The sequence below is a fragment of the Macrosteles quadrilineatus genome, unplaced genomic scaffold (genome assembly GCF_028750875.1).
Source record: "Macrosteles quadrilineatus isolate MER2022 unplaced genomic scaffold, UCM_ALF_1.0 Scaffold_4__1_contigs__length_99947679, whole genome shotgun sequence".
Taxonomy (NCBI): Eukaryota; Metazoa; Arthropoda; class Insecta; order Hemiptera; family Cicadellidae; genus Macrosteles; species Macrosteles quadrilineatus.
The window spans coordinates 14,678,668-14,691,045 of NW_026542597.1; the positions used below are offsets into that span (position 1 = coordinate 14,678,668).

The following is a 12,378-nucleotide window of genomic DNA, read 5'->3' on the forward strand; positions in this document are numbered from 1 at the left end:
ATTAAAAAAGTTTGTATTTATCACAGACGGAAACTTAGAACTAAAAAAGAGCACAACGTAAGTACAAAAGTAATAAAATGTATTTACAAAACTACATCAAACGGACTTAAATATTAAGTTAATAAGCTTCCAAAGAGCTGCTACAAAACACGCGTTGAGCGTTGACCCATTTGTAAAAAAATACATCACATATAGAGTTTTGATAATTACTAAACAAATATACTGAAAATATTACTACAATATACGCCGATGTTTGCGTGAACAAGACTAGATGTACACCGACCTATAAACACCTTCGTCCATTTCCCTGATTTCCTTCTGCTTCCTCCTCATTTCAGCGCTCTCCTGCAACTCATTCTGGATGTCCGACAAAGTCTTGCCTTTGGTCTCGATGGCGATATAGTACATCCAAAAAGCCCCGCAGAAACAAACAAGAGAAAACCCGAGATACAATACGTCAAAACCAACGGTATCGGCGACCACTTGGTAGCCTTTGAGTGATATGAAGGCACTAATGGTGAAGATAAGAGTGTTGATGCTGGCAGCTACTGCTCTAGTGTTTGCGGGGAACATTTCTGATCTGTAGGTCATTGCTACAGGGTCGAGACCGAACGCGAGGAAAAGACAGTAGAGGACGAGAGCTAGAGGACAAATCCAGTTGAAAGCGCGAACATCGATTCCGGTGCGTTCGTCGAGGAAGAAGTAAATACTGACTGCAAGATGGCTGAAGGCGCAACCCACCGCGGAAATCATCAGAAGAGGTCTTCTACCTGTGATGTCTGTCAGAGCCGTGCTGAAGAAGCTGGAGAGGAAGATGACGGTTCCCATCACGATAGTGATGACGTCTGGGGACACCATGTCAAACCCGGTGCGAGCGAAGAGTTGAGTGGAGTAGGTAGGGATGCACACTGAGCCACTCATTATCTTCACCACTCCAACCACGTTGACTATCAATAGAGCGTGTCTGTCAGCTGTGGTAGCTACAACGTCCTTCCAACTAGCCTGGTTCGCCATCTCTCTCTTCACGCATTCATCGATGGACTCCAACTCCGACATGACTTCTTCCGGTCTTTGCTTACCTCTCAGCCAAGCCAAACTTTTCGCTGCCTCTTTCATCTTGCCCTGCATCACCAGGAAGTACGGAGTCTCCGGTTGTCGAAGGAAACACACGATGAAGATCACAGGAAGAGCAGCACTGACTGCGTTTAGGATTCTATACGAGACGAAAGGTCCGATACAATACTCGAGGAGAAACCCGAAGTAGAAAGCACTCTGGAAGATACTAGTGACGGCTCCGCGGAACTTCGGACTCGGTATTTCTCCAAGGTACATGGGCACGACGGTGTACACGATGCCTAGGGCGAGTCCTTGAAGCACTCTGGCGACGCAGAGGACAGTGAGAGTTTGGGTGTTCATGATTATGATCCAGCCGATGATGTAGAGCGGGCCTGTTGCGAGGATCAGCGGCTTGCGACCGTAGGTGTCCGCCAGGAAGCCAGCCGGGATAGGGGTCAGAAGATTGCCGAACTCCAAGAGAGAGATCATCCAAGAGGCCCCGACTGAAGTCATGGGAACAGGACTTTCGGGGCTCAGGAACGTCAACAGGATTGGAGTGACCCATCCGAAACAAGACCCAGCTACCACCACGCACAGCGCCGCTAAAACAAATGACATTGGTTGGATTAATTATAATAATGCATTTAAATACTAAACTGTTCAAGTAAGAAACCACACTAACTAATACATTAAAATATTAACTAAAATACCGTATAGCTCTTTTGTGTTTTCACGTGATTGGAATTTAACTTTTTAAAGGATAACCTTATGAGAAATGGAATTATTGAATCTTAACAGCTGTTTCAATTAAACAAGTTGGTTCTGTTCTATGATGTTCAATAGCATTAAAGTTACAAGGATTGCCAACAGGGTGCAGCACTATTATTTCTTTTACATTTACGACAACAGCTAATTTGCAACCAAAAGGTGAGTGAGCGTAGCGAACGAACTTCAACCTGGAGGCGAGTTAGCGTAGCGAACGAGCTAACCTGAAGGCAAGTGAGCGCAGCGAACGAGCTCCAACCTAAAGGTGAGTGAGCGTAGTGAACAAACTTCAACCTAAAGGTGAGTGAGCGTAGCGAACAAACTTCAACCAGGACATGATTGAGCCATGCGAACGAGATAATCTTGAAAATTAAGAAGTTAAACGGGGCAAAGCCCGCGGGTTACAGCTAGTCAGGAATAAAGTAATGGACCTAGATGTTTAATGATTACACCAAAAATATTTTCACTGATTGCCTTGGGCATTAAATAAAAATCACGTTTGAAGTGTTTGAAGTGCTAAAAGTTAAAATATCATGTATATTCAACATAATAATGCATCAAATAAAAAACATATCTATGATTCACCCTGAATAAAATAAAAGAAAGAGTTTTATTTTTTTTTTCAAACAAGAAATTTATTTCCTAAAAGTCAGTTACTTCATGAGAATTTCTTACTTGTTTGGAAATAATTGCTCTGTTTTTTGACGTGCCACCGGCTTGTATAAACATACAGTGCCAGAATAGACGTTGCAGCATTACGTAATAACTTTGTAACATGTTTATTAATAACACTAACTTTTTATAGATCAGAGACTGTGTTAGTCTCTCTTAATTTTAAATGCTATGAATGACACATTTAAAAATAAAGAGTTGGATTTTCGGTTTAGCTTGGCTAAAAAGTAGCAGAATGTAATTGACAGCACAATCTGTCGGGGACTTAATTCATCTACTATTTGTGCATTATTTATATCATAAAACTTGCTAAAACTGTTGACTTTAGGTGTACAGTCGATGCTTCAACTTTAATAACATAGAAAGTCTAGTTGTATACACAGTCAAAGGCAATGTCTACAAGATTGGTTTTGTTTTTCATAAAAACCTGCTTTAAAAAAATTGTCAATTTATAAATACTGTACACACATTAATTTTATGATAATCATGAAATGTATCGAGGAATAGTTTGTTATTTGTCATAAAATGACACAGTCATTTAGAGTTGTATATTTTAAATGTTAAAAGCAAGTTGTAATGCAAACTAAAATTAAAATAAAAAATAAATTTTAATTTTTAATTGCTTGTGATTGAAATTAGTAGGCATTTAATCGATATTCTAAAAAATCTAGAAGAAAGCTCACTAAAGGGCACACCGTTAACTTTAGATATTATTAACTATATATTATTAATACTCCGGTTACAATTAACTTTCATTTAGAAAGTGTTAACAGACTAACGAACAAGCGAATGAAGCGAAGCGAGTGAATGATCTACAATAGAAGTTTCAGTGCTATCTTGGGCATTTTGAATCAGTCCAAACTAGATATTATATTAGATTTCTGTTTATCTAAATTAGGGTTCTATTTTTAACATGATGCATCACCTCAGAGTAAAAAGAACAAAAGTAATAGCCTCCATTATAGTGAACAGATAAAAAGGTTTGCACAGATAAATCTTACAAACAATCGGTTTCTTGTTTGAGAGAAGAATTGATGTCACAGGTTCATTGAACTTTCAATACTACATGGAACACCGTCATGTAAGGGAGGTATAATTTAATAATGGTAATCCACGGATGAAATAGCCGTTGATGTCAACGTGTGGATATCGTGTTTGTCCTTTTTTGATCCCAGAAACTAATGTTGCCCCTTGGAAATAAAATCGGGAAAGGAACCTACTCCTGTAAAAATTACGGTTAAAAAGTTATTGTAAATTATGTTATTTTCCTATGAAAACCCCATAAAATAAGGAAAAATAGGATTTTAGAAAAATGCCGGTTTTTATAATCCTTAAAATGTTGAAAGTTTTTTTCATTTTTTGAAATTTTGATTTTTAATGGGGTTTTACCCATAAAACCCCATAAAATATCGGGTAAATCGGATTTTCTCTGAAATGGCCTGAACGATTTTCTAAAAAATGTAGAATGTTATAGTCCTTTAAATTCTGAACAAAACCGTACAGATTCCATTACCGTAAAAATTACGGTTCAAAAGTTATTGTAACTTATGTTATTTTCCCATAAAAAACATAAAACAGATGTTTTTTGAAAAGCTAGTTTTGATCAAAATTAAAATGTCATGGTCCTTATAATTTTATAGTTATTTGTGTAACTAGTGAGCAAAGGGAGCAATTGACTCACTCGAGAGAAATACTTACTCACGAGCCGTAGGCGAGTGACGAATGTTTTCTCGAGCGAGGCAATTGCACTTTGCACTCGAGTTGCACATTATATTTTTGCTACATTTACCATAAACCAAATAAATTGATAAAGAAACGTGACATATTTTTACACAGAAGTGAACTTTTAATATTACATTTCATGATACAACAGTACATCAGCTGAACAGCTGATTTACAGCCAGTGCTGCCAACGTATTTCGCGCACATACGACCTTGTCTGCATGTTACGCGCTCACCATTTCGTGCAAATCTGGAGTGAGTGAGACAAAGTAATTAGAGTGAGACAATGTCAACATTGTCTCACTGATGAGCGAATTGGCCACTTTGCTTTCTCAAATCAGTGAGAGAACATGTACATTGTTAGGTAACTGTAGGGGAAAAAATAGTACAACACCCCATTGTTGTAAAAATTACGGTTCAAAATGTATTGCAACTTTTGTGATTTTTAACAATGAAATATCATATTACTCTCACTACTTAAAGGTTGTCAAGGTTATGGGAGTAAGTATGTGTCAGATTGCTGATGCCGTTTATTTTACTGATGACTATTTACATGCTGTAAATGAAACGTTGGTATCGAAACTATTTAGTAGCTATGAGTAAACTCTATGAATATAAGGCACAACTAATGTAAAAGATGAAAGATTTGTTCACAAAGGAGCTTTATATAGTTTTATTATAACTAAAAGGTGTTATGAATTTACGACAGGCCACATATCATCATAGTGTTTTATCAATCAAAATTGTTTTCCATTGAGCTAATGAAGTATGTTTAAATCATCAATACTTAGCGTTACAAAAAAGTACAATCTTAATTAATTATGTTTTTTATAAATTGCCTTTGCGAAAACCTTAATTTCTCCTGGAATAGTGTTATTTTTTTAAGACACCCCCAACTACAAACGATATTTTGCTATCGAAGTTTTGTAAAAATCGAGTGTGAAATGTTTTTGTACAGATAATTCTTATCAGAAACCATTTTCCGAATAAGTTTTGACCTCTGACCATCTCATGATAAGGTGATAAGGAAAATCAGCCCCAGTAGCGTTCCGTCGACGTTACTCGCTGCACTACAAGTAAGTTTTACTTTCTGCTATGTATGATTAGTACGATGATAGTAATTTGTGTAATTAGTGCGCAAAGTTACAATATGACACTCGTTTATTCAACCGTAAAGGTTTCTCACGAGTGCAGCAAAGATTCTTAGCATGAATTTCACAAGAAATTTTTCCGATGACAATAAATGACGTAATGATTCATCATCATTGTTTGTAAGCCTTTTTACACGTAAAGACAACGAAGGTACTTGTGGGTCAGGGGTCAGGGTCCAAAACTTCTTTCCGAGGCAAAATGAATCCAGTGAATACCCATTTATCTTTTCAAGAATATGTTTTTATAGAACATTTATTAGATGAATAGAATTACTAATTTAGAATATTATTTTATTTTATATCCACACTATTAAGAATGATTTCCTTCCTTTGTCAGGTCACAGTTATCAAAAAGTAGCCCATTTAAAGTGCATCTTCAAAAACGGTATAGTGACTTGTTTACAATCTGACTGTGGTTAAACATTCAACTGAAGGAACAGCTGTCAAATTACAATTCACACTATTGAGCCAATATAAAGAAAGTTGGTTAGCATCACTATCACTGGATCTTTTAAAATGGACTCTAGCAATAAATTAAACGTGCGAGGTGAAGCCCTATAGGAAAATACCTTTGTTATTACTATTCATAGGTGCGCTAGATCATACAGTACGTTTTAAAAATAGCACCTTGAACGTAAACATTTGTTAAGAATGACGGTTGGATAAGGGATAGGGAAAACCCTTACTCTACTAAGTATGTAGATTTATAGTGGCCTATACACTTGTTTTGATTCATTTTGTAAAATTAACTTAGCATTAATCACTACAATAATCATTTTCATTTTCATTAAATTGACTATAATAAAAATAATTACACCTTAAGGCTAGGGCCACACTTGGCGACTTTGTCGCGGCGACTTTTTTCACGCGACTTTGTCGCGACGACAAAGTCGCTGGGGGTGGCCACAATAGGCGACAATTACGACCTTTCAGTTTACTTTTTACCATACCATTGAATAGGGTTTTGAGATGCTGTATAGTATTTTCAAAATCGTGTCATTGATTATGGAAATGTATACGGATATATGACAGTTTTTGATTGTTTTTGGACGATCTTAGAATACATCGTTGTTTTTTACTATTATTTGCAGTATCATACAATTTAAGCAAATCTTTCACAAATTAAATCATATAGTTACATTATTTCCATACGCGCACCAGTGCCTCTTTATATTTCGTACTAGGTCACGTAATAGTTTTTGAAAATTTACCTGCAACAAAAGAAATATAATTTTTACTAAATAAAAGTGTTAAATTATGTTTCTAAAACCAATGTGAACGTCTAAATCGTCAAATCACAGTTTAATGCTTGCTATTGCTATTTTTGTATATCTAAATCCCCCCGCCGCATAAAACCTGCAGACTAAGTGAATTTACATTTGTTTGTCTAGATTTGCACTAAAATATTCACTTAAACTTGTCGGATTTATTTCCAATTTAAATAAGATGAATTTAAATTAAAGCTTTGGTTTGCTGGTACAGATAAGGTAACCTAATGAGGTGTGCTTGTTAATCAAATTTTATTAAAATATATCCATAAACAAGCAAACTACAACAGTTTGTGCTCCATAAAAACGGACATTATAAATTTACAATTGTTTAAATTATCTCCGTAACCGTTAAGCTTACAACAACGCTTAAAAGGACAAAACTATTTATTGTTAAGCTAACAAAACAGTTTGTAAGGGAATTGTGAAATTTATGTTTTAGGGTCAAAAATAAGAAAACCCCAATTTTGTACCCCATTAAAGCCCCTTAAACACCCATTCTCATAGTTTGATCATTCTGATTCGCGAACTCGTTTGAATTAACGTTGGTTTAAACATTTGTACCAAATATCATTAAAATCTCATCAATTTTGCTCAAGTTATCGCGCTAATGGGCACATGGATTCATATAAACATAAACTATATACACAGCATAAAAATGTATATAGATATAGATATGTATACAGATATAGATATGTATATACATAGAATTTGAACGGAGGGTGTTTTTGCCACTGGGGACCTCAAAACTAAAAATTAAGTCGGTCCCGGGTTTAGGTCCTACCATGCATCCTAAGGTAATACCTTATTCCCTATATGGAAAATTCTCTAAAAGGAAGAGAAACCACAGTGTATGGAGTGAATTCCCTGAAACAACTTTGTTTATGGATGGCGTATTTTAATATTGTAACTGTTTTTTAGTACTTTTTTATGAGCATAGCTTTGGCGAGCTAATGACATTGAAGACGACGCACGACATTTGAAAAATACACGAGGTTTTGGATTCTGTAGTTATATATCGATGGTTATACCAGACGAGTTAAATCTCATATATGTTACAGGACACATGTTAAAATGTCGACACTTATTTTGTTGATGAAAATATTTGTATTTTAAAAGCATATTTTCCTTATTTAACGATTGCCAGTCCAAAACTAAACAATATAGATATGAACGTAGAGCAGCAAAGGGGGTGTGAGCGAGCGACTTGTCGCCTAGTATGGCCGGTGCCGTAAGATAACATGGGGAGCGTATTTGTCGCCGCGACCGAAAAACGCTCCCGGTCGCGTTTATTTTTCTGTCGCCGGTGGTCGCTGGTCGCGAGTCGCTTAGTGTGGCCGCCCCCATTTAATTTAATGCTACGCACTTTCATTCATTGACGCCGCGACTTTGTCGCCGCGACAAAGTCGCCAAGTGTGGCCCTAGCCTTATACGTTGCTGACAATCGAAAGCTTGTCAACAATGACAGCACAACAGCTGATCTACGGGAATTTACAGCCAGTGTTGCCAACTTTTCACGCGTACAAACCTCTCTTGGCTGTAAAATGCTTATGTATAATGTTTGTAAATTAAAAATTTGAAGTGTGAAGATAAAATGCATATTAACATACACATACATACAATACATATTAAGGTATATGCGAAAGAGTGTAGGGTTAGAGTTAAAACTGGTACAAATGTATAGGCTACATTTAATTAGAAATTACCATGGATTTTAAAGGTAATTCGTAGAAAAGGAAATTTGCCCCCCCCCCCTCCCAAAGGGTTAATAATAATTTAAATAATCTCATTAAAATACTAATGATGAGTTCTGTTTTATTGCTCGTAGGATAGATCAATAGAATCTTAAATTTAATGATAGAAAGGTAATTGGTAGAGTAAATATTTCGTTCAGTACCTCCGTATCAATCATTTATCCAATGTTAAGATGGGGGCGCCACCTAGGTGGGTATTTTAACCCAACTTAAAATAATCAATGATTACTTACAGTCATCGGTTGGTTACCAATATCTGACTCCCAAACTCTAGTAAGCATCTTGAAAGCATTAAATATTTTTGCATTGATTAACCTACTTAATATATTAAAATAGCCTTGCGGAATTTACGATGAAAAAATGCATCGATTTAATGTCTGGGAACGTTAGTGGTTATGGTGTTTTGGACTTCGGTACGGGAGAGACGGTACATCCTCAAAACTTTAATGGGTTTGAAACTTTTGCCCTTAAAAGCGTTTATATCTCACGTTGACTTTAATTAAAAGGCTATTGGCGTAGGAAAAATATACAAGAAAAAACTGTAGTTTTGACTAAAATTGAAGAGTTAAGATAAACTGCCTTTTTCATAAGTCTAATTAAAAAACCACCGACTGAAAATTGTTTTATTTTTACTATAATAAATAATCAGATAATATTATATTATAGACATTATATTGTACTATAAACACTTTTTTTACAGAGTTGAAAATGGTGTAATTTGTAAAAATTATGATACGAAATAAATTATATTTTGATTTGATTTGAACATCTATACCTAATAATTAATTGATTTTGATGCTACAAGGTATGTTATTGAATTATTTTCAAATCACATATATAAATTGTGTTCCAAAAAAAATTAGGTCCACAGTATTAAAATATATCTTTACGAATTAAATCGTAGCGTTACAGTATTTTTAAACACAGATCTTATATACGGTACTTATACACTGTAATGGTTCCTAGGGAATTTAAACTCCTCATATAAATTTAAAGAAACAATTTTTAACTTGATTAAATTAAAAATTAGAGTATTATTATTCGTTGTGAGACCGTTGGTTGGAATATATTATTGATCAAATAAATTTATAAAATTAACAAATATTTATGAAAATTAGAGTTGTAACTATTTCATACGGATCTAAAGCACAACATAATTCACAGCGTCATTCCCGTTGCGAAGCACTTCATAAAAATATATTTAACACATAATTTCACACAACTTCCACCACAACTTGCACTAGCCTACCTGCACTCGCAGCAACTAGTTGACTCCACCAGCCTGTAGCCTTGTCTTCCATTCTATGGCAGGTCCTGGGCTCCGCCACCGGTCTCCCCCTGGTCTTCAGTAATGACATGACGTCCCAGGGTGGCTCTGACGTAGGACTCCGCCCTCCGCTCTCGCTTCTGTTTACCAAGAATTAGAAAGTCGTTTGACTATCGGGTCACGCAGCTTGATAAGTGACTGGTGACACGGTGTACCAGCAAACATGGGGTTTGGTGGCACGTTTTACTAGGGCGGCCGTGATTAGTTAAAAAGATTAGGCTACTTTATGATTTTTTGTTTTTAGCGAATTTTCCATCTAGGGAATAAGCTATTACCGTAATGCTCATGATAAGACCTGGACCCGGGACCGATTTACTTTTTCGTTTTGAGGTCCCTAGAGGCCAAAACACCATCCGTTCAAATTTATATATGTCCGTTAGCACGATAATTCGAGCAAAAAGATCCGATTTTGATTAAATTTGGTATAAACGTGTAAACCTACATTTATTCGAAAGAGTTCACGAACCAGCATGATCGGACTATGGGAACAGGGATTTATGGGGGGGGGGTTTATGGGGATAAAAATTTGTTTTTCCCATTTTTGACCCAAAAACCATAAAATTTTGCAATTTCTTTCCAAACTATTTTGTAGAGCTTAGAAGAAAAAATAGTATATTGAAGCGTTACTATGTGCCTAATAGTTACGGAGAAAATTCCAAATAAATGGTACTCGTTAAACTAATTCTATTTAAATAGGGAATAAATGTGATATTTTTAAGGAGACATTTTAGTGTAGCCTAAATCCAATCAGTCAAATGGAAATTCACTTAGTCTGCAGGTTTGCTGCGATAGGGGTATTGTTATTTAGCAAATGCCCCATATATGGAGTTAGATATTACTGTAAGTCATGGTAAGACCCGGGACAGATTTACTTATTTATCTTAATGTCCCCAGAGACAAAAACACTATTCGTTCAAATTTTTATTCAACACGTCCATAAATACGGAGTGACTTTAGTCCAATAAAATTTGACATGAATATGTTGAGCTGGACGATTAGGTTCGCAAATCAGCCAGGTCGGGTAATGGGAACGGGGTGTTAGGGTTTTAAAACTATTCAAACATGAATTATCCTATTTGTATTACAGCCATCGTGTACATAGTTAAAGGTTACAGAGAAAATCCCCAAAAATATTTTTTTTTAATTCCCTGTTGTAGTGTGCTTGATCGTTGAAAAATGTTGATAAAAAGTAGTAAATTTATTTATTTCATAATATACTATCAACATAACTTTGTTTTCTCCCCTCTAGTACTAATCTATGTACTCGTTAAGCCCAATGTTATTTAAATAGAAAATTAATTTCAAACTCCAATCTGACATAAGGAAATTTGCCTAGTCTGCAAGTTTGCTGAGGCGGGGATTTTGTTATTGTTTACGCAACTGGAATTCTTAATTTAAGTTTCACAAACGCTGTTAACGGAAAGTTGTTTAAACCCATCAAGTTTTTGTTGATTCACCTGAGATCTTACCTGTCCCTTCCGATCTTAGTCTTAGACACTGACCATAGTAGCAATTTTCTCTGAAAATGGTTATTATGTTGTCGTTTCCTTATGTTGTTGTTTGTTTTCATTAAAACCTACATTATTGAACGATAAATACTGAGGTAGCCCGATTTACGAATTGTTGATTGTTTATACCTAACGATAATGGGATCAAATCCGTCTGATCGCGAATTTCCTTTAAGCTATGTGATATGTGGACTAGCAGATCCTTTGTAGGTTAAAATGAAATATCATGATAATGAAAATGCTACTTTATTGAGGCGTACTTAGTACCGGTCCTATCTAACAGTTAACCTATATAATAATAGTAGTAATAATCCTAATGTACTACCAATGATAAATCTTGCATAATGTTTATGTATCTAGTTGAATTTAATTTATTCTAAAATTTAATTTAGTTAATAATTCTTTTAGTCTATGCTGTTACCCACGGGATTCGCCCCGTTTTACTTCATAAGTATTAATAAAGCTTTTGATTGGTTAGTTAAGCTGAAATAATGAAAACAGAAAAGAGTAATACAAACAAATAATCTGGGGTATTTTTAACATTAGAGATGGAAAGTTCCCTTTAGAAAGGAATTACGACCTTAAAGGACAATTTATGAAATAATGGATAGTTTTGCGCAAGGTTTCTAGTCATGACGAACATTTTAAATATATGGTTTATGGGGGTGTGACTTGTAGTTTTCTCTAGTTTATGGGTACTTTGGGGTGTAATATGGTTTGTATTTTAATAAATGGTTTTATCTGAATACCCAGCTGATCCTAGTAACCAGGCTATCATATCCAATCAGGATCTCGTATCAGGATCTCATTCACTTTTACGCCTTAAAATAAGCACGTGATGTGTCAGAGTCGTAAAAATATAATCTTATCCAAAGACATTTTTAAGAAACAGATTTTTCTTTGTTACACAAATAACACATGCTCATTTGTAGAATGCAACACAAATAATATTGTATTACAGTACATCTGTTAACAAGTCTACAAAAAATATTGTTCTGAGTAGTTTAAATAATATTTCTTAACATTTCCTCATTTAACATATTATCCACAGAGTCGGCCATCTTATTACGTCAGCCCATTCTATTTTAAGGTCTTTGCCCCAGGATAGTATAGTAATTTTAATCAGAGGTCCATTTTCCTTGTACGAAATACGTC

At 35.3% G+C, this 12,378-nt stretch overlaps 2 protein-coding genes across 2 annotated transcripts in view; one reads left to right on the forward strand and one right to left on the reverse strand.

Moving 5' to 3' along the window:
* Positions 1 to 267: 267 nt before the first annotated feature.
* LOC128991793 (facilitated trehalose transporter Tret1-like) lies at positions 268 to 1,674 on the reverse strand. Its single transcript, XM_054414982.1, has one exon. The coding sequence runs from the start codon at positions 1,672 to 1,674 to the stop codon at positions 268 to 270; it is 1,407 nt and encodes a 468-aa protein (XP_054270957.1).
* Positions 1,675 to 5,277: 3,603 nt separating this feature from the next.
* The window catches only part of LOC128993515 (facilitated trehalose transporter Tret1-like), a 31,148-nt gene continuing 24,047 nt past the window's right edge, over positions 5,278 to 12,378 (forward strand). The window contains exon 1 of the mRNA XM_054417472.1: positions 5,278 to 5,291. The gene's annotated coding sequence lies outside the window, so the exon portion shown is untranslated. The remainder of the gene's footprint in view (positions 5,292 to 12,378) is intronic.

Coding starts and splice junctions, on each gene's coding strand:
- LOC128991793 (XM_054414982.1), bottom strand. CDS start 1,674: ATGTCATTTGTTTTAGCGGCGCTGTGCGTGGTGGTAGCTGGGTCTTGT.